Source organism: Passer domesticus, chromosome 29 (assembly GCF_036417665.1).
Source record: "Passer domesticus isolate bPasDom1 chromosome 29, bPasDom1.hap1, whole genome shotgun sequence".
In the NCBI taxonomy this organism is placed as follows: Eukaryota; Metazoa; Chordata; class Aves; order Passeriformes; family Passeridae; genus Passer; species Passer domesticus.
In genome coordinates this window covers 3,892,783-3,912,552 of record NC_087502.1, presented here as the reverse complement: position 1 = coordinate 3,912,552, position 19,770 = coordinate 3,892,783, and the positions used below count along the sequence as shown (strand labels likewise).

The following is a 19,770-nucleotide window of genomic DNA, read 5'->3' as shown; positions in this document are numbered from 1 at the left end:
ATGGATAAATTTCAGTGTGTTGGTGTAGGAATTGTATCAAAAATACCATTCATCTTTATGCTGCTGAGGTGGTTCCATAGGCAGGGGGTTAGAAATACACTGTGTCACATTCCTATACTTGAAGCTAATGTCCAGGTGCTGGCCAGGAGTGGTCTCGATGCCCTAAAGCAGCACAAAATCTTCCTCATGGCTTCCCTGCACAGGGCTGATTCTGTACTTGCCCTTAGTTCTTCTGGCAGACTATGTCTAAAGCTTTTTGTCAAGTCACTCTCCTGTCAATTAGGTCCCCAGGTTTTTCTTATTCTAACTGGTGCAAGTACTCAGGTCTGTCTGTGCTAAGCACTTGTTCACTAATGTGAATGGCTTGTGCTTACTTAGGTCAAACAAAGGCCTTGTTTCACTGCCAAAGGTGCCTGAGGCTCCTTGTGGCACCAGTTGCTTTCCTGTGGAATGCTCTAGCTCCCCTGAGAGTAAAGAGGGAGCTGGAGAAAGAGCTGGCCAGGCTGCTCTGGATCCTTGACCAGCAGTCCTGGTTAAGTGGAGAAGTCCGAGCTGAGCAAAGGTGCCAGTGGAACAGCCGTGCACAGGAAGGCTCGGTGGGAAGGGTGATCCAGGAACCACAGGCCTGGCAGCCTGAGCTGCCACCAGGGAAGGCCTTGGAGCAGACCCTCCTGAGGGCCATCCCACGGCACGTGCAGGGAACCAGGGCGTCTGCTGGAGGGTGGGAAAGCTCTGCGGAGGGACAGGGACAGCTCGGGGTCCTGGCGAGGTGTTGAGGGCTTCTGTGAGGGAGGTTGGGGGGGTTAGTGTTGGGGGGGTGCTGGAGAAGGCATTGTCTGGAAGGTGAGAGGTCTAGGCTGGAATCTGAGCCAGGTTGAAGGCAGCATCTGTGGTTTGGCACAGCTTTGGTTCCGGAGGGCAGAAAGAATATCTGTGACTTTTCCTGTTCATGGTCCTGATTCTCCTGCAGGGAACCAGAGGGCAGAGCTGTACTTTACTGGCCACTTAGATATCTGTACCAGGGGGAGGATTAGCCCTTTGGCCATCTACTTTTTTGGTTGGGCTACTTTGGGAACACTGAGTGAACTTTCATTTCTTGAGAGTTTTTATTCCTTAAGAGAATGAGGATATTATCATCCCTTCATAGAAAACCATTTGCAAACCAAAGAATGGCCCTGTTTTTGCCTCTGTGGAGTGTTATGTTCTGTAAAGTGACTCTCAGTGGATGACATTAAGACAAATGAGCCACTGCATTGAGATGGGAAACAAAATTTCAACTCTTCATCTTCTCAAGCCATCCCAATTGATTTGGGAAGTTTGCAACTTTTTGGAACTACTTGAATTGAGCAATGGGAAGTGAAACTTTCCTGAACTGAGGATTCTTAAATGCCCCATTATTCTGTGCCTTTGCTGTTAAGGTGTTTTCCTGCAGAAGGAAATGACTTCAATGAGAAAATAATTTCAGCACGGAGTAAGAGCTTCTGACAGAGACCAAGTGTTGCCAGCAGTTGCTCCAGGTGCTCCTGCCAGCAGCCCCTGCAGGAAGGAGCACAGCCCCCAGTGCACGTGGGCTTTGGCTCCCTGTGGCACAGAAGCCCCCCGGGGCACAGGTCTCTGGGGCAGGAGACGGGCACCAGCGCTGCCAGGGCTGAGGGGTGGCAGGTCTGCTTGGGCAGGGACTCTGCCACAGCTGCTGATGGCAGCGCTGCACGGGCCCCAGGGCTCAGGGCAGCGTTCGTGCCCTGGCCCACATGTTCCTTGTCCATGTCACACCCGCAGGTTTAGGATGGCCACCAGCCGGGACGTGTCCCAAGGAGGCCATGCCAGCTTCTGTGGAAGGCCCCGTGCCCTTCCCAGGGGGGCTGTGTCGGCAGCCCTGGGGGCTCCTTCTGCTGCCCTGAGCCTGCAGAGAAGGGCAGCATTTGCTGATGGTTTGAGCCGTTCCTAAAGACCCTGTCAGGCTGTCTCAGACACCCGGGGCCAGAGATTCCTCCTAAGCTGGGCCACTTTGGGTGGGCTGGGGGTGGCTCCAGGGCAGGGGCGGTGTGTGCAGGGGCCCTTTGTGACAAGGTGTACCATGGTCACCACGCCATGGAACGGGTGTCCTAGAGCCCTTTGTGACACGTGGTGACATAGGAGCTGGTGGCGACAAGAACACTCCAGAGTGCTCGGAGCACACAACGGGACAGGACGAGACAGAGCAGTGCTGTGAGGAGCCCCACACAGCACACTCGTTCGTGTCTGACCTGGAGCCTTTCCGAAGTGTTATTCCTGCAGCTGACCTCGAGGCCAAACCACAGGACTTGCTGACCCGTGGCCTTCCCGAGGCTTCTCTCCTGCAGGTGCCCTCGAGGGCCGACCGTGGGCCTTGGTGCCCCGGAGGCATCTCCCATCCCTGCTGCCATTGCCCTCGAGGCCAGACCACCATCCTTGACAGGACTCTCCTGCCCTTGTGGCAGGAGCTCTCCAGAGCAGAGTGCAGGACGTGCTGTCCTGTAGCCCTCCTGAGGCTTCGCTCTTGAAGGTGCCTTCCAGGCACGACTGCAGGACTTGCTGACTCGGAGCTCTTCCGAGGCACCTCTCCTGCAAGCAGCCACAAATCCAGTCAGTGACATGGACCAGAGACCCAAGCTGGCCTGGGTGGAGGAAGAGGAAGAAGGCCCTGGAGCTGCCCCAGCACAGGAGATGGAAGAGGTGGTGCTGTTCAAGCCACTGCAGGAGAGTGAGTGCAAGAGCTGGGCTACAGGGTTGGTGCCTGCAGCCAGCTTGGTGTCATAGCATCCCACTGCATCCCAGTGCATCCCATTGCAACTCATCCCATCCCGTGGCATGGCATCCCATGGCATCCCATGGCATCCCATGGCATCCCATGGCATCCCATGGCATCCCATGGCATCCCATGGCATCCCATCCCATCCCATCCCATCCCATCCCATGGCATCCCATCCCATCCCATCCCATCCCATCCCATCCCATCCCATCCCATCCCATGGCATCCCATCCCATCCCATCCCATCCCATCCCATCCCATCCCATCCCATCCCATCCCATCCCATCCCATCCCATCCATCTCCTGGGCCATGCCTATGGACAGGACGGAAGAGGGGCCAGGCAGACACCCCGCAGCAGCCGTGTTCCATCCCCTGGGGCATCCCGGGGCTGTCCCTGCCTGGGCAGTGCAGGGCTGGGCTGTGTTCTCCGGCCTCTCCTGCAGCCCCTCAGCTCTGGCTGCGCTCGCTCTTTGCCAGATGCAGCCGTGGAGCGCACACAAGAGCAGCAATCCAGCCGTGGCCTCTTCCACAGAACAGCACAGGTACCTGCAGCCATCCCCACCTGGGCTGGGCCTGCTGTCACCATGCTTGGAGCATTCTGTGGAACATCCCTTTGGTTTCTTGCCCTTCTCCTACAGCTGGTTTGCAAATTAATCAAGAGAATTCGGGAGGAAGAGACCAGCACCGTGGGCACTGGGCTCAGAGCATACTCGCACATCTTTAAAACCAAGACCAGTGCTGCCCTGCTGGATATGCTGGTAGAGGAGGGCTTTTGCAATCCAAAGCAAGTAAGCAGCCCGTGGCCAGGGTTTGATCCACCCAGGAATTGCTCAGCCTCCCAAGCAACACCCGCTGGTCACTGGAAGCCTTTGAGGCCATGGCAGTGTGGTGGGAAGGGAAGCACTTCTCTGGGCAAGGTGGGGACATTCCTCCCTCTGGCAGCTGTCCAAGTCTCCCCGTGCCTTCTCCAGGTGCCCGCCGTGGTCAGGTACATCCACCAGTGGCTCACGACCAATCAGTTTGCTGAGCACAGGCTGAACAGGACCCTGCTGGATCTCACCGAAGCACAGCCCGCTGACGTACTGGTGACGCTCCTGCGTGTGGCCCCATCCTGTGACAGGTATGGGGCCCACCTGCCCAGAGCGCTCAGGGCTCCCCAGCCCATCAGCCTGTACAGCCTGTCCCAGCTGTCTGAGCAACAGAGAGTTCCAGGGCCCTCTGGCTGCTCCCTTTGCCAGCCCTGGCACGTCAGTCCCCGAGCCTGCTGCCATGCTCCCTCACGGCCCCTCAGGGGCCTGTCCCCACAGGGCCGGGCTGCTGGGAGCTGCTGGCCAGTGGCAGTGGGCAGGGGCAGAGCTGGCAGCCAGCTCAGGTCCCCGCTGCTGCCCAGGCCACAGTGCTGTGTCCCAGACCCCCCTGAGACAGAGCTCTAACCCCACAGAGCTGCTCTGACCATGTGGAAGAGCATCATGTGCTCGCCCAGGACTGCGGAGCCTGCGCTGCTGATACTCCTGGATGTGCTGGGGAGCTGGCCCGAGCACAGCATGTGCACCTCCGATGGGGACAAAACGGGTGTCTTGGTCCTGGCTGTGAGTTTCTGCAACTGGCCTTTGCTGGCCCCAAAGCCGCCTCTCCAGCAGCTCTCCATCCTCCTTCCCCCACTGCATCTCCCTGCCTCAGGCGCTGGGATGAAACCTGGCCTCGGGGCAGCTTCAGGGGCACCAGGCCCCTGCTCCCCCTGCGCCTCTTTGGGCCTCTCCCTCCCCTGCTCAGGCCTTGCCACACGGACACCTCGGCACTGAGCGCTGTCTCAGGGGGCTTTGTCCTTTGCAGGCCACTGTGGTGATGTGGAAGATCCTCCAGGTTCCCTGTGTCCCACACATGGTGACGGTGTATTTCCCCCGCCTCTTTGTGCATCTGCTCTTCCAAGTGTTCTTCACCACTCTGGATATGCCAGAGGCGGTCCATACCTTCTGGAAGGGATGCCAAGAGCAATATGACCTTGCCACCAGCCCCAACAGGTGCTCCATCCCAGTCCTCCTGTCCCTGCCACGTCCCTGGGCAGGAGCCAGTGCTCCCAGCGTGACCGGGGCTTTGCTCTGCACGCAGGTTTGCAGTGCGGACCCTGAAGTCCCTGCTCTGCCGAATGCAGCACGAGGATGTGGTGGTGGCGATGGAAGCACCAGCGTGTGGCTGGGACGCGCTGCTGTGTGCTGACACCCACCACTATGCCGTGGCTCTGCTGGCCAGGTGAGACCCCCTTCTCCCCGCTGCCTCTGACATTTGTGCTCTGTGCCCAGGGTGCCCCACACAGTCCCCATGGTCGCGGGCCAGAGGGCCTTGTCACCGAGGGACAGCCAAGCAGACTGGAAAAGGCTGGGAGAGGAGAGTGCCCACAAGGAGCCACCTCCCCAATAGCCCAGGGTCCCTTGCAGGATGCTGGGGAAAGACCAGACCTCTGTGAGTCGGTCCTGGCAGAGGTTTGTCCCCATGGCCCACAGTCTTGGTGACTTTCTCTCCTGCCAGGGAGATGTCCTGTGTCTCCATCTCCTTGTGTTCCCGCATCGCTCGCTACCTGCTCCGGCTGCTCCGCACACAGGAGCCACGCTGGGAGCTGCCCGCCCTGGCCTTCCTTGCGGAGGTGAGCCTGATGGCCAGCGCTGCCTCCCAGCTCTCTGCCCTCTCGTAGCCGCAGCTGCCTGGGACGGTGCCCGTGCCTGTGCTGCTGCCTGGGCCCAGCCCTGTGCGGTTCTGGTTCCTGCTGGCCGGCTCCCCTGTCACTGCCCTGTGCCTTTCAGGTCCTCGAGTTCCTGGACTTGAGTGAACGCGGTGCTAAGAGAGTCCTGCAGATCTTGTCAAGGCACCTGCGGAGCGAGTGCAGGGAGAGGCGTCGCCTGGCACTCAGGGCCCTTCTCGAGTTCACTGACGAGCCCTCCATGGTGAGAAGGGGGCAGGGGCTAAGCTGGGCAATGCAGTCCTTTGGGCTTGGCTGGGCTTTGGGTGCTGGGGCAGCTGCTCCCAGCTCTCCTGCCTCCCGCTTCAGCTGCCCAAGTGCTTCAGGATAGGCCTTTGGCCTCTGGGCCCTGCCACAGCAGGATGGCATTTCACCAACTTGTGTTCCGAACAGACCAAAAAAATGTGGAGCCTGACTGAAAGCCTTGTGGAGCTCCTGCAGGACACAGATGGAGAGATAGTTTGCATGACTGTCATGCTACTCAGCTTTATTATTTTGGACAATGACACGCTGATAGCCGGCCCCATCACACTGCAGCTGGTTGAGGCGCTCCTGCCACTCTTTGACCACGTAAGGCTCGCTGCCCTCAGCCACGGCCACTGGGTGCTGCCCGGACACTTTGTGCCCTGTGGATTTGCAGGCCTGCGCCAAGCTGAGCCCCGTGCAGCCAATGCTGAGGTCTTTTTCTCTTCCTTTCATACAGGACAATAACCAGGTGCAGCTGCTCTCCATACTCCTCTTCCGAACATTGGTGACTCTTCCACAGAAAAAGGAAAAAAAGGCCCTGAAGACACCCCTGCGCCAGAGCCTGCTGCCACTCTTCTTCCACTGCCATGATGAGAATCGGCTTGTGGCACAGGTGAGGATTCATGGGCTGCTGCTGTCCCCTGGCAGGGGGCTCGGCTGCCTCCTGCCCTGGCGCCTGCCGGGCTGCAGCCTCCTCCAGGCCTTGGCACAGGGACGCGGGTCCTGCACCCTGGGCTGTGGGGCCATCTCCGTGTCTCTGCTGCTCTCCAGGTTTCTCAGGAAACGCTGCTTTGTGTGGCGGAGTTCCTGAAGAGGAGGGATCTTGAAAAACAGCTGAAGAACAAGAAGCTGTGGAAGTTCACCAAGTGCCTGGTAAGGACGGCCTGGAAGCCCCAGCCTCAGCCTGGAGAAGCCCCCTGAGCGCCGTGCTCAGTGTGCGGCACCAGCAGCTGTGCCCCTGCCCGCTGCTGCACCCCGAGGCCATGCGGGCTCTTCTCCAGGCTCCTGTGGGCCCGAGCTGGGGGCCGATGGAGCCGCGGCCCGGCGGGGCTGCGGCCCGGGGCGGCACCGCGGCTCCCCAGGCAGCAGCCGGCCCTCTGCCCCCTCCAGAGCCCGGCGCCAGCGGCTGCTGGCCGCGCCTCAGGGCTGTGCGGGCAGGGGAGGCCGGGGCTGGGCGCAGGGAGCGCCCGCCACAGGGGCTGAGCCCGCGCCGAGCCTTCCCTGCTGCCGCTCTCTGCAGCTGGCAGAGGACACGAGCCGAGCGGCCGAGCACCTCCGCCGGGCCCTGCCGTACCTGCGGAACCCACAGGAGTCCCTGCGAGCGGCAGCCATCAGGTTCACGGGTGAGCCACGAGCCCGGACTCCCTCCCCGGCCCGCCGCAGCTCGGCCCCAGCCCCGCCCGCTGCCCCGGCAGCGCCGTCCGGGCCCGGCGCCCCGGAGCCCCCCCTGGGCTCGGCGCTGCTGCCGGCCTCTGGCAGCCGTGCCCTCGGGCGGCAGCGTGCGGCGTGGCCCGGGCTGAGCCCTGCCGGGCCAGCAGGGCGTGCGGCCGCAGCGCCGGCAGCGCCACTGGCAGGGAGCTGTGCCGCCGGCGCCGTGACAGGCTCTGTGTTCCCAGGCATGGCCGGGCAGCACCTGAGGGGGAAGAGGGAAGAGCTCCGGCTCATCTGCAGCGGTGAGTGAGGGCAGCGGGCTGGCAGCGGGGGCTGGCGGGGGCAGCTGCGAGCCCTGCCCCGGCTGCGGAGGGCTCTGCTCCCTGTGCGGACGAGGGCCGGCGTGGGCAGAGCACACAGAGATTTCAGGGCCACCTGGGGCATTCGTGGCCAGCAGCTTCGGGCTGAGCCCCTTGGTCCCTGCTCCCTCCTGGCCATGGCTAGAGCGGGCTGGGATGGCCCTGGCAGGGGGCTCTCCTCGGGTCCCCTCAGCTCTGGGATCTGACCATGGCTCTGTTCCTCTCTCTTTCAGCCCTTGAACACCTGACAGAGGACATCAGCAGTGCCGTGTCAGACGCGGCACTTCAAACATTGGATGTCCTCCGGGCACTACAGAGTAAGCGATACTCTGTCTTCCAGAGGCTGCAGGACCAGCTCCGCAGGGCATGGAGGACACGGCCTCGTCTGTCGGGGCTGGGCTGCCTGCACTGCTGGAGCTCTGCAGAGAGCTGATCGCAGAGGCTCTGTCTGCTGGGGCCACCCGAGCCAGCGGGGATTTTCTGTTTCTTTAATATTGTTCTTTTCTTCTTTTTGTTTTTTCTTTAGCATATAAATATAGGATGTGTTGTAATAGACAGACTCCCAGGATCTTTCTTTTGCTGCTCAGGGTTTGCAGGGCATGGGGGAAGAGGGAGAAAAGGGTGCTTGGGCTCAGCAAGCTGCCCAGGCGTGCAGTGTTGCAGGGAAAGTGGCCAGAAGCCCCTTGGCCTTTGGTGGTTCTGCTGAAGCCTCTGTGCTGCCAACAGAGCGGATGGGCAGGGGCCGGAGCTGCGGGGACCCCTGTGAGACCGGTGCCTGGAGATGGCCACAAGCCCTGTGCCAGGCAGGAACCGCCATCCGTGTCCTCCTGCCCGTGTGTTGCTGGCTGGATTGCTGAGGGCTCCCAGGTGCCTCTTGATGGGGCTCATCTGGAGCTCCTGTGGGCCAGCAGTGCTGCTGCTGAGCAGCTTGGCCGGGCTGGGGGAGACCCTGAGGGGACGGGGCCACCAAGGGATGAGGGGCTGCAGGAGCCCTGACAGGACAAGGCAGTGGGAAGGCACGAGGGGGATGTGTGAGGGACTGGGTGGCTGTAACATTGGCCCAGGGGTGTGGGTTGGAGACAAAGGGACCACTCACCCCAATGTCCATGTGGCAAACAGCGTTTATTCTCCAGCCCTTCCTTAGAAAGAGCCTTTGAAAAACCCAGTCTGGAAAATGTCATTGGTCTGATCTCTACGCCCCTTCAGGTTCTGGCCAGTGAAATGCTGCAGCCTTGGGAGAGATGTGAGTGGGCGAGGCCCTGTCAGTCACACCAGGGGCTGGTACAGTCACACAGTACAAGCCAGCCTGCGCTGTGACACACGGCAGCAGAGTGCAAGGCACAGCTCCGGGTGCTCCCCATGAACCTCAGCTCTGGGAGCACTGTCTGCCCAAAGCTGCAGGGGCTGCAGTGGGAGCCCGGCTGGGCTCTGCCCTGGGGCCATCCTGCAGGGACAGCTGAAACAGGGAGCATTCAGCTGCCACAAACAGCCAAGCCAGGGCTGCAGGGCAGCTGCTCCAGCCCGGACTGCACTGCTGTGTGCTGTGCTCTGGGGCTGGGGCTCCCCGCACAGGGGACTGGACTGGTGTGCCAGAGGAGACAGAGAAGCTTCAGCTTCAGCCTCACTGAGGTGGGTGTGTGGGCTGGGAAGAGTGGGCTGGTTCAAGGAGATTCAAAGAGCTCATCCTGCTGCAAGGACAAGGAAAAGGGAGTGGGAGCTCAGCAGTGAGGAGAGCTGAGGGCTGGAGAGTGGCTCTGAATGACACTAAAATCCCACTGGACCTCTGAGACATTGCTGCTCCTCAGCCAGTGACAGGATGAGTCCCAGAGCCTGGGGCTTGGCCTTCCTCGTGGTGAGGGGCACCAAGGAAGGCAACAGTGTGATGGAGACTGCCATGGGCTGGGAACTCACTGGGGGAAAAGAGGGAGCAGTTGGGAAGTAAAAGGCAGGTGGGGGAGAGAACTGTTCAGAGAAGGGCTGAGCTACAACTTGAGCAAGCCGAAAAATGTCATTTGGGGTCATCCCAGATTGATTTAATTTCTGAAGCTATTGAACAAGTTTATTTTTGGGGGGGTCTTGTTTTCCCTTGGAGATGTACACTCTGCAAACTTGAGCTGTGTTGCCAAAATGCTCAAGCAAGTCTGTGCTGCAGGTCACACCATTTCTTTTTTGGCTGATCCTGGCCCGGTGCTGAGCTCCAGCAGAGCCCTGGCAGAGCCCAGAGCAGCCTCAGCATCCACAGAGCCTGGCTGCAAGGAGAGAAACCAGAAACTGCCATCAGCTGAGGGCTCCTCTCCCCTTGTCCCAACGCCTGTGGCACCCAGGCCATGCTGGCTGTGCCCAGAGCTGTGCCCAGAGCTGTGCCCAGAGCTGTGCCCAGAGCTGTGCCCAGAGATGCCCATCACTGCTGCCTCGGGGAGCAGAGCAGGAGGGCAGGACACGTGCCCAGCCTGCAGCCAGCCATGGCACATCCAGCCCTCAGCACCTGCCCAGAGTGGGATGCTCCTGTGCTCGCTGCCATCTCCCAAAAGCTCTGATCCCACCCTGCCAAGCAGACAGGGACCCACCTCACGCCATCCATGACTGGAAGAAAAGCTGGTCCCAAACGATGTCCTCAGCCTGCTCCAAGGGCACGGCCCATCCACGCCACAGCTGCTCCCAAGCACTTCCCGATCCAGACTGGACCCCACCTAGAATGCTTCCTCTGGAAAAACAAACAATAAATTTTTGAAAAGAGATTAGAGACAAAAAGGGAAAACAAGAAAAAAGGTAAAAAATTGTATCTCTGTCAGGGCCTTGAAGAAGGCCCAACCCCTACATGCTATGGAAAAACCCAGCCATGGGTGAGGGAAGCCCACACTTTCTCTCTTCCCCCCTGCACTGCCCCCCACAATAACCGTGATCCCAAAGCAAACAAGGGCAGTGGAGCAGCCCAAGCCCTTCCTTGCCTACACAGCAAAGCAGCCCCAGCACAGGTTCTGGAGTCCCACCTCTGCTCCCACCATGGGGGTTTGTTTGTGTCGGGCTGGCTGTCCCAGCTCCAACCCCAGCCCAGGCCACGGTGGGTGCTGGGGGCTGCTGGCAGGGCCAGGAGCCTACTCCCATTTCGTACCCACCCCAGCCCATTCCCCAGCCCTGCCAAAAGCAGCTGGGCAGCCGACTGAAGGATCAGCTGCATCCACCCCTGCCAAGGGGGAACCTTTGGTTCCCAGCCAGGCTGGGCAATGCCCAAATCTGGGAGCATTTCCCTGCGTGTGGACTCAGCTGCAAATTCGCTGTGGAGCCTGGCTTTGAAGAAGGTGCCAGATTGAAGTCCATCATCTTCAGCTGGCCAGTGGCCAGGTGGAGGAAGAGGTTGTCATCCTTGATGTCGTCCTCGCTGTCTCCAGCAGCAGCAGCATTCCCACCTGGTACAGCTTCTCCAGGGGCTCCTTCTCCTTTCTTGGGGTGAGACCAGGCTGTCAGGGCTCTGCCCAGGGCCCCAGCTGTCAGGGAACCAGGACAAGCAAAATTAGCTTGGATGGCGGCCACCAGTGCTGGGCAGAGCAGCTCAGCTCCAGCACAAGGGCTGTGTGTTCCCATTTGATGACCTCTGGGCAGTGACACAGGCAGGACAAAAAAGGTCTGGGTTCCTTTGCTTCTGATTGCCAAGGCATGTGTGGAGCTCTAACTTACCAGGGCCCTGCATCAAAGTGTACCTGTGGCTCTCTCCCTTCTTCTAGGGCACATGAATATCCTGCATCCAAGGATCACAGAACATCTCTTCTAATGAGGGCCTTTCCAAGTCCAGCATGCATAAACACTGCCTGATCAGATCTTGGCACTCTGGGCAGAGAAACCAGAAACTGCCCATCAGTTGGAGAAGGCTCCTGTTGGCTTTGCCCCACTATTCCCGTGCCCAGGCCATGCTGGATGTGCTCAGAGCTGAGCCTAAACTTTCCCATCAATTCCCTGTTTTGGAGGAGAGCAGGACACGTGCCACCTCCTCAGCAGCTGCCACAGCAGGATGCTCACGAGCCTGCTGCTGTCTCCCAGCACTGGTATTCCCCCTGTGCCCAGAGATGAGGATCCACCTGGAGAGAGCTGTTGTGGCAGTGAGAGCTGATGGTCCCAGCTGATGTTCTGGCCCCTCCTGAAAGGGTGCTCCCCGCAGACCATCTGGGGCAGCACGATGCCCAGGGACCAGATGGTAGCTGGCTCGCCATAGTACCAGCCCAACTGGGTCCATTCTGGGGGGCTGTATGACCATGTTCCTATGGAATACAGATGGAGTTCATCATGGGGATGCTGCTGCTCCCAGAGCCTGGCCCCAGCATCCCTGGGCGTGCAGGGGCTGCACCAGTGGCACACAGGGTGACCACTGCCCTCTCACCAGCACCTGGGACTGGTGTACAGACTCAGGGTTGGAAAAGAAGTCACTGGTGTCAGAAGAGGGCAGAGGAAGCCCTGGCAAGGCCCGACTATGACAATAAATACCCACACAGAGTTGGGGAAAAACCATGTCTTCATCCTCCCTGCCTGAATTGCCCCAAAAAACATTCTGAACCCAAAGCAAACCAGGTGAGTGGAGCAGTCCACAGCAGTTCTCACCTGCACACCAGACTGGCTGGGGCACTGGTTCTTGTCCCCCCCTCTCTGCTACCCCCACGCACAGGTGTTTTTGTCAGGCTGGCTGCCCCAGCCCCAGTTCTGGGCAGAGTGGTGGGCAAAGGCTGCCAGCAGGGCTGGAAGCTGGCTCCCCACCCAGCCCTGCTCAAAAGCAACTCAGCTACAATCTCAGTGCCATGAAGGGCAGCAAAAGGGAGAATCCCTGCTGCCACACCCAGCTTGGGCTATGAGATGTTGGGCTGTGAGATGCCGGGACCAGGAGAACACCCCTGTGTGGGCTCACCTGCAAAGTGAGTGTAGGCTGTGTCTTGCAGGTAGGCGCCACAGCCAAAGTCAATCAATTTGGCCTGCCCGGTGGCCAGGTCCACCAGGATGTTCCCTGGTTTGATGTCCCTGGGCAGGACCCCGCAGCTGGTGCAGTGCCGCATGGCCTCCAGCACCTGGCGGAACAGCTGCCGTGCCACCTCCTCAGGCAGGAACTCCCGTGCCCGAATGAAATGCTGCAGGTCCTGAGACCGCTCTGGCTGCTCCAGAACCATCAAGATGTCTTTGGGGAGCTCAAGCCACTCCAGCAGCTGGACGACACCAGGGAAGCCAGTGGACTCCTTGTCCAGAAGCACGATCTCCAGGGGTGCGCTGGTGCCGTCGGGCTGCGGGAGGAGCACGATGCCGTCAGTGGGGCCGATGCTGTGCCAGGGCTGGGGAGCCCCTCACCCAGCCCGGGATGCTCTGTGCCCTGCACTGGCCCCGCGCCTGCTCCCTCTCGAGGCGTCCCGGCGGCTTCCACCCTGCCAGGCCTCAGCTCATCCCCGCCCGGCACGCGCCACTGGCCCTGCTCACTCACCAGCTGGCCCCAGTGCAGTTCTGTGGCATCTTTTTGATGGCCATCTGCGAGCCAAGGGGAGCAGCGTGCTGAGCTCACCACCTGCCCTGCCAAGCCCCATTCTTTTCCTCCTCCGCTCTCTCCTCCTCCACCCGCTGCCGTGTCCGCCGCTCACCGGGGCACTGTCCAAAAGCTGCGTTGCCGAGAAGACGCTGCCAAAGACACCGCGCCCCAGCAGCGAGCCCAGCCGGTACTGCTCCTTCAGGCCCTGCTGCACCTTCCCTGCGGGCGGGACGTGGCTGTCAGTGCTTGGCATGGGCCAGCAACGGCCCCGAGCGCCCCTCACCTGCCCCGGGCCGGGCATCCCCAGGTGTTTGCTCTTTGGAACGGGACACGGGAGCCTTGGGGCGGCAGCTGCACTGCCGGGTGGCGGAGCTCGGGCTGGGAAAGCCACAGCAGAGGAGGCGGGAGCGGCTGTGCTGCCTGTGTCCTCCGTGGGCCCCGGGAGGAGCCGGGGCCAGGACTGGGGCTGGGGTCGGGACCAGGGCTGGGGTCGGGGCTGGAGTCGGGGTTGGGGTCGGGGCCAGGCTCGGGCCAGGCGGAGGCAAAGGCAGGTGACGCCGCTCCAGCCCCAGGCACTGATGCCCGCCCAGCAGCGCCATCGCCAGTACGGCCAGAGCCGGGCGGAAGCGAGACCAAGGCGGGACACCCGGGGCCGGGCATGGGGCAGCCCCGCCCGGGGCCAGGGGTGGGCTCGGGGTATGGCCCGGCCTGGCACAGGGAGGGAGAGAGACGGGAAGAGGATGGGACACCGGGAAAGGGAGACCGGGAGAGGGTGCGGGACAGTGGGAGAGGGAGAGGAGAAGCAAGAGGGAGTCGATAGAGTCGCTTCTTTCACTGATTTCACTCCCTGTGCCTCTCCTGCCGCTACTGCCGCTGCAACTGAAGCACTGTGGCAGTTTGTCCCCGTGTCTGTTTGTCCGTTACACATTCGCCCCCGCACCAAGCCCCACAATCCCTGGGTGCAGCCCCTGAGCCTGTCCAAACACGGGAACTTTGCCGTGTTCAGCCAAGACTCAGAGTCTGTACTCCTGCACAGGGGCACAGGAATCCCCTCGGTCGCTGCTGTGTATTGTCCCTGCTGAGGGTCAAACACTACCAGAGCACATTCCCTGAATGCAGAATTTGTACCTGACCCAAGCACTGCACTTACCTCTCCAGCATTGCTTTCTAAAAAATACAGGGGAAGGAAAACAGTGTGTAGATCATGGTATTTTAGAGTGTCTAAAACTTGCCAAGTCATGGATCTTAGAAGTAAGATCCATTTGGAATTAATGGGAAGGAGAAGTAGTGCAAGATGGAAAAGGGGAGCATAAAAATAAATAAAACATCTTGGATTGTTTCTTTCCATTCTTATTTCAATTCTTAAAAGCTGTTTCACTTTTCCCAGAATCTTCTCCACAGTCCTGTTTGCTCTTTCCAAGAACCTTTTCCTGGAGAACGAGGAGCAGCTTCTGTCACAAGATGCGCCACCAACTGCAGCTTCTCTTGGCTTTCCCCGCCGTGCGTGCAGCACAACTCTTGCAGCAAAGCAAGACAAATATTTAAAAACTTAACAACTTCTTCTTTCTTTCCCTTGTGGGCTGGGCAGTTGTGTCATTGGTAATGTTTTCATTGTTACTGTTCTACCTTAAGAAAACATGACGGGCTACCAGGAATTGTTAGGGAATGCAAGCTTGACTGAATGCACAAAAAGAATCTCCAGAGCCTGCAGCCAGAAATGGAGAGCCGTGTGATAATCATTCCAACATCCCCATGGACATCTTGAAAGTGATCTGGAAGATGAAAATGGGCTGACAGGGAGTTTGTTTCTTTCTGTGTTCAGCTCAGATGCTTCTACATCTCATACATTGCTATAAATCACAAGTACAATCAGTTCATGGAAATCACCAGAACAAGCTGGACCTCTCAGAAGATGACTGAAAGAATCTGAAAAGGAGAAATGCAGGGAATTACTTGGTGAACTTTGCCTGTAAGAAGGGTCATTTTCCCTAAGGATTTCCAATCCATTCCCTTCGCTTTTGTCCTTCCTAACAAAGCCATTTCCATCCCAAATTCCCCATGAAATGAGAACCCTGAGCTTGTGGAAGCGCCTGAAAGATGCCGTGTTCCTCTGCAGGGACACTGAGGCTGAACCAGGAGCCTGAGCCCTCTCTGGGGAAGCCTCCTCCGAGCTGGAATTTGTGCCATGCTGGGAGAGGAGGAGGAGGGGGAGAAGGCTGGGCGCTGTGTGGCAGGAGCAGGAGGTTTGGGCCGCAGGACATTCCGTCTGCGCTGCTGCCCCACAATGGGCGGCTGTGCCTGGGGCTCTGGGCCTGGCCCCGCGTGTGCTGAGCTCCCGACACTGCGGGAGCTCCCCGGGCTGGGCTCAGGTTCCCGCTGGGACTGGGCAGCAGGCTGGGCTCCAGCTGGGACCAGCAGCAGCTGGAAATACCTCTGGGCATCTCCATTTTCTGCTGCTGCTCAGAAGAAACAATGAAGCGAGTTGAGAAGTTCTGGTTTTGTTTTCTCCTGGTGGATTTTTTCATTTGATTTGACACTCCAGAGGCAATTTCTGTGATGGCCTCTGTCAGTTGATTCTATTCCAGCAGCAGCAGCAACAGGGCTGTGTTTGAGCACTGCAAATGTGGCCTGTGTGGCTTTAATTCTCCTTGACTTAGTGCTCAGGGACTTGTGATCATTTCAAGATCTGCTAATCATGATGCCTGTGACAAAAAGCCAGAGTCCCCCATCTCAAAAGCACTCTGGGTAGCACTGATCAAAAAAGGCAATTGCAGTTTTACAGATAAAAGTCAAGTGACAAGCAGAAGAGGGACAAGAGCAGCCATGATCTCCAATTCTCAAGGCAAAGGCAGCAGCAGCAGCCTCCTGCTGTCAGCTCAGGGTGAGTAAAACAGCGCTGAAAACAGCGCTGGAACCCAATCCTTTCCTCCTCTGAGGGCTGGCTCAGGGCAGCACAGGCGGGCCCTGAGGAGTCAGGGCTGTGTGTGGGTGCTGGTTGCTCTACTCCAGGATTCCGCTGGAAAAAGCCCTTGGGAGCCGAGGCAGGAGCAGGTGGGAAGGGGCCGGCGCTGCTGCTGCTCCTGCCCCGGAGCCCCGGCTGGGCCGGGCCGGCGCCCGCTGCGCTGCGGCTGCTGCTGCTGCCAGAGCCAGGCGGGACTCGGGGACAGCGACGGACACGGGGGGACAGCAAAGGCCTGGCGGCTGCAGGGATGTTGGTGCTGGGGCCAGCGCCAGCACAGAGCTTCAGCCTGCAATTAACCCTGAGGGAAACGCTGGGGAAAGGCTCCATTTCAGCCTTTCTTTACTGGTCGCTGTGAAGTGACCAAAATCAAAGGAGAACAAGCAGGGCCTGACCCCTTCTCCTTTGGGAGGAGCCCCAGGCCTGGGGCTGTGAGGGGCCATGAGGGGCTGTGAGGGGCCATGAGGGCTGTGAGGGGCTGTGAGGGGCCAGGAGGGGCTGTGAGGGGCCATGAGGGGCCATGAGCTGTGAAGTGTCGTGAGGGGTCATGAGGAGATTTGAGGGGCCATAAGGGGCTCTGAGGGGCCATGAAGGGCTATTAGGGACCTTGATGGGGAAAAGGGTCCCTGAGAAGCTGTGGGAGGCGAGGCACCTCATGGAACCACGGGTCAGTTATAAAACTGCAGAACCAAGGAGACTGCTGTTGAGCATTATGAAAGCTCATGGAACCAAAAGTCCATTGTGACATTGTGAGACCTCACGGAACCTCATGGAGAATATTACAACAGTTTGGGACCCTTTGGAACCAAGGGCCATTGTGACACTACAGGCCTCCATGTAACTAAAAACTCATGTAACAGTGAGGAGCCCAATGGAATCAAGGGGCCATTCCATATTTCAGGGCCTCATGGAAGCAAGGTGCCCTTGTGACACTGCAGGAACTCCTAGAATCCTGGAGACCATTCTGACACTTTGAGGCCGTGTTGAATCAAGGGGTTTGCAGGGCTTTATGGAACCAAGGAGCTCTCTGTGACACTGCAGGGCCTCCTGGAAGCAATGAGACCATTCTGGCATTCTAGGTCCCCATGGCACCAAGGGGCCATTGTGACACTATGGGTCCCCATGGAAGCAAGGGGCCAGTGTGCCACAGCCAGGCCTTGTGGAACCAAGGGGCCATTGTGATCCTGGGGAGCCCAACAGAACCAAGGGACCATTGTGGCACTCTGCACAGTCCCATGGAACCAAGGAAAACCATTTTGACACTGCAAGGCCTCATGGAAGCAAGGGGCCATTGTGGCACTGCAGAGCCAAGGAGACCATTGTGATATCACTGGGCCTCATGGAAACAAAGATCTCTTGTGATACTATGGGGACTCGTGGAACCAAAGGGCAATTGTGATGTTGCAGGGCCCCAAGGATCCAAGAACATGGAACAGGTCTGGTTGGCTGGGCCTGACTGGTCCAGCTGAGATGGCATGTTGAGGGTTGCTTCTCATCTGCCCCTAAAACTCCGGAGTTCTGTGCTTTCCTTCCAGTGGGAAAGAACTCTCCCTCTCCTCCAGGGGTTCATGGCGGAAATTGGGAATCTACCTCTATATCTGATTATATCCAAAGATTGTTCCCATTGGAAACCTGCCAGCAAAGACAGCTCTGGATGGCCTTGGCATCTTGGGGGCCACCTCTTACCTGCCTTCAAAACACTGGAGGGATGTGCTTTTCTTTCCATTGTAAAAAGCATCTTTGAAGTCCAGGTGTCTATGGCCACAATTGGGAATCTGCCTCCAAAACTCCCTATATCCAAGGACAGCTCCCAGACAAAATCTGCCAGGACTGTCTAGGTTCCTTTGGCTTCCTGAGGGCCAGCTCTCATCTGCCTGTGAAACACTGGGGCTCTGTACTTTCCTTCCTATGGAAGAGAACTGTCCTTCTTGTCCATGTGCCCATGGACAAAAGTGGGGTTAGGCTTCCCAAATTCCCTCTATCCAAGGATTGCTCCCAGACAAAAGCTGCCAAGACAAACAGGTCTGGCTGGCCTTGGCCTCCTTGGGACTGCTTTTAATCAGCCTTTGAAATGCTGGGGCACTGCCCTTTCCTTCCTGTGGAGAAGAACTGTCCTTCTGGTCCAGGAACCCATGGCTGCAATGGAATTCCACCTCCAAAACTCCCCACATATCCAAGGGTTGCAAGGACAGACAGGTCTGGCTTGCCTTGGCCTCTGCTGACTCGCTCTGCATCGGGACAAAGGAGCTCTGTGCTCAGTGGGGTGGAGACTGAGGACAGCAGATGAGAGCCCTGGGCGGGATTGAAGGGCAGTTTCAGAGATGGTGGATCCTTTTGACACAATAGAAAACAGGGAGAAAAAAGAAAAAATTAATGGAAATTGCAGCTGGGGAGGTCCAGACTGGACACAAGGAGAAAGGAATTTCCCTCCCTGGGCAGGGCTGTGGTGCAACACATCCCCCAGAAGGAGTCTGGGCCAGCCCAAGGCTTTGTGTGGGCAGGCAGAGGCAGGCAGGAGGCAGAGCTGTCAGCAAAGGAAGGGGCCAGCCAGGTGGGGCAGCTGGGGGATGAGGACAGCCTGCAGGGACAGAGGCCAGGGCAGGGACACCGTAGGACAGCCTGGGCTGCACAGGGCACAGGGATGTGCAGCTGCTGCAAGGCCCTGACAGGGCCAACTTGGGCAGCACTTTGGCCATGGCTGCTGGCCTGAGCCTGAGCCAGGAGGAGGGGACGAGTGACCCTTGCAGGCCTGGGGCCTCATTGCCTCCTTGTCCCTGCTCAGCAGCCTGGCAGGGGCTGCCCCACGGTCCTGCCCTTGGCATTGAACATCCCCACATCCCAGCGCTGATCCCATCCCTGGAAGAGCCCTGAGCAAGGAGGGAGGGACAGGATCTGCCTGGCCAGGGGCTGGGGCTCAGGCCTGGGTCCTTTGCATTCCTGAAACACATCCAGGTTTGCTCAGCATCAGAGACACCTTTCCCTTGTTTGTCCCCACCTGTCATCAGTGCCTCCGGTGTTCTGCTCTAACTGGAACCTGGGGACACTTTCTCAGTTGTGTCCCTCAGTGGGACCTATTAAAACTTGAAGAAACTTTGGAGTTGGATTGTGACTTTCAGCTCTTGAGAGGTTTTTTCAGCTCCCTCTCAGGGACTGATGTTCAGGGATTTAGCACCCAACCCACAAGAGAAGTCCTTGTGCTGTGTCTGTGCTGCTGAGCTGGGCCGGCTCTTGGCACAGAGGCAGCTCGTGGCAAGGGCAGCGCTGCAGAGAGACAGCTCTGGCCAGGAGCAGCTGCTGTGCACAGCCCAGCAGGGCTGGGGCACTGCCTGCAGCCACCCCGGGCACAGCACAGAGGCACAGAGAGAGGAGAGGCTCTATGCAGGCCGAGGATGCTGCGAGGTCACTGCTGGAGTCACCTGCACAGTCCTTAGCATGGTGAGTCTCTGCTCCAGGGCCATCCCTCAGGGTGCTGGAGGCTCTCTCAGAGCTCCCCTCTCTTGCTGCAGCTCGGATCTGGCTGGGTGGCTCTCAGGGTCCCTTTTCTGTGCAGAATGACAAGCTGCAGAGCAGAGACTCCCTGCAGCCCCATCAGAGGGACAGGGCCCAAAACGTCCCTTCAGGGGAGGCTGCAGGGGTGGGAAGCCGGGTGTTCAGCCAGGGCTGCCCAGGGCTTTTCCAGGAATTCAGAGACCTGCCCTTGAACCTGGATTCACCAGCTCTGCACAGTGTCCAGTTTCTCCTCAGGGAGCCCCTGGGTGCCCTCCAGCCTCAAGGGGGGACAGCCCTGGGCAGCTGAGGGCAGGGCTGATGGACAGACTGTCTGCCCCACCCTGCAC

At 59.0% G+C, this 19,770-nt stretch overlaps 1 protein-coding gene and 1 long non-coding RNA gene across 2 annotated transcripts; one reads left to right on the top strand and one right to left on the bottom strand.

The window, feature by feature from the left end:
• Positions 1–2,418: 2,418 nt before the first annotated feature.
• LOC135287302 (uncharacterized) lies at positions 2,419–7,914 on the top strand. The gene is made up of 14 exons (XM_064400651.1): positions 2,419–2,722; positions 3,249–3,313; positions 3,410–3,559; positions 3,743–3,891; positions 4,213–4,360; positions 4,605–4,792; positions 4,881–5,021; positions 5,298–5,412; positions 5,570–5,710; positions 5,899–6,075; positions 6,209–6,364; positions 6,523–6,624; positions 6,992–7,424; positions 7,715–7,914. Exons 1-14 carry the CDS (start codon positions 2,614–2,616, stop codon positions 7,912–7,914), a joined length of 2,274 nt encoding a protein of 757 aa, XP_064256721.1. The 5' UTR covers positions 2,419–2,613.
• Positions 7,915–13,981: 6,067 nt separating this feature from the next.
• LOC135287469 (uncharacterized) lies at positions 13,982–19,227 on the bottom strand. Its single transcript, XR_010351151.1, has 3 exons — positions 18,930–19,227; positions 16,541–18,265; positions 13,982–14,901 (listed from the first exon to the last, which is right to left on the bottom strand). It is a non-coding gene; the product is annotated as an uncharacterized LOC135287469 (long non-coding RNA).
• Positions 19,228–19,770: the final 543 nt, after the last annotated feature.

What these genes read in the sequence shown, in the direction of transcription:
- LOC135287302 (XM_064400651.1), top strand. Translation starts at nt 2,614, where the DNA reads ATGGACCAGAGACCCAAGCTGGCCTGGGTGGAGGAAGAGGAAGAAGGC. An exon ending in TCTTCCACAGAACAGCACAG is followed by an intron (nt 3,314 to 3,409) that starts GTACCTGCAGCC and finishes CTTCTCCTACAG; the next exon opens with CTGGTTTGCAAATTAATCAA. An exon ending in TCCTGCCACTCTTTGACCAC is followed by an intron (nt 6,076 to 6,208) that starts GTAAGGCTCGCT and finishes CCTTTCATACAG; the next exon opens with GACAATAACCAGGTGCAGCT.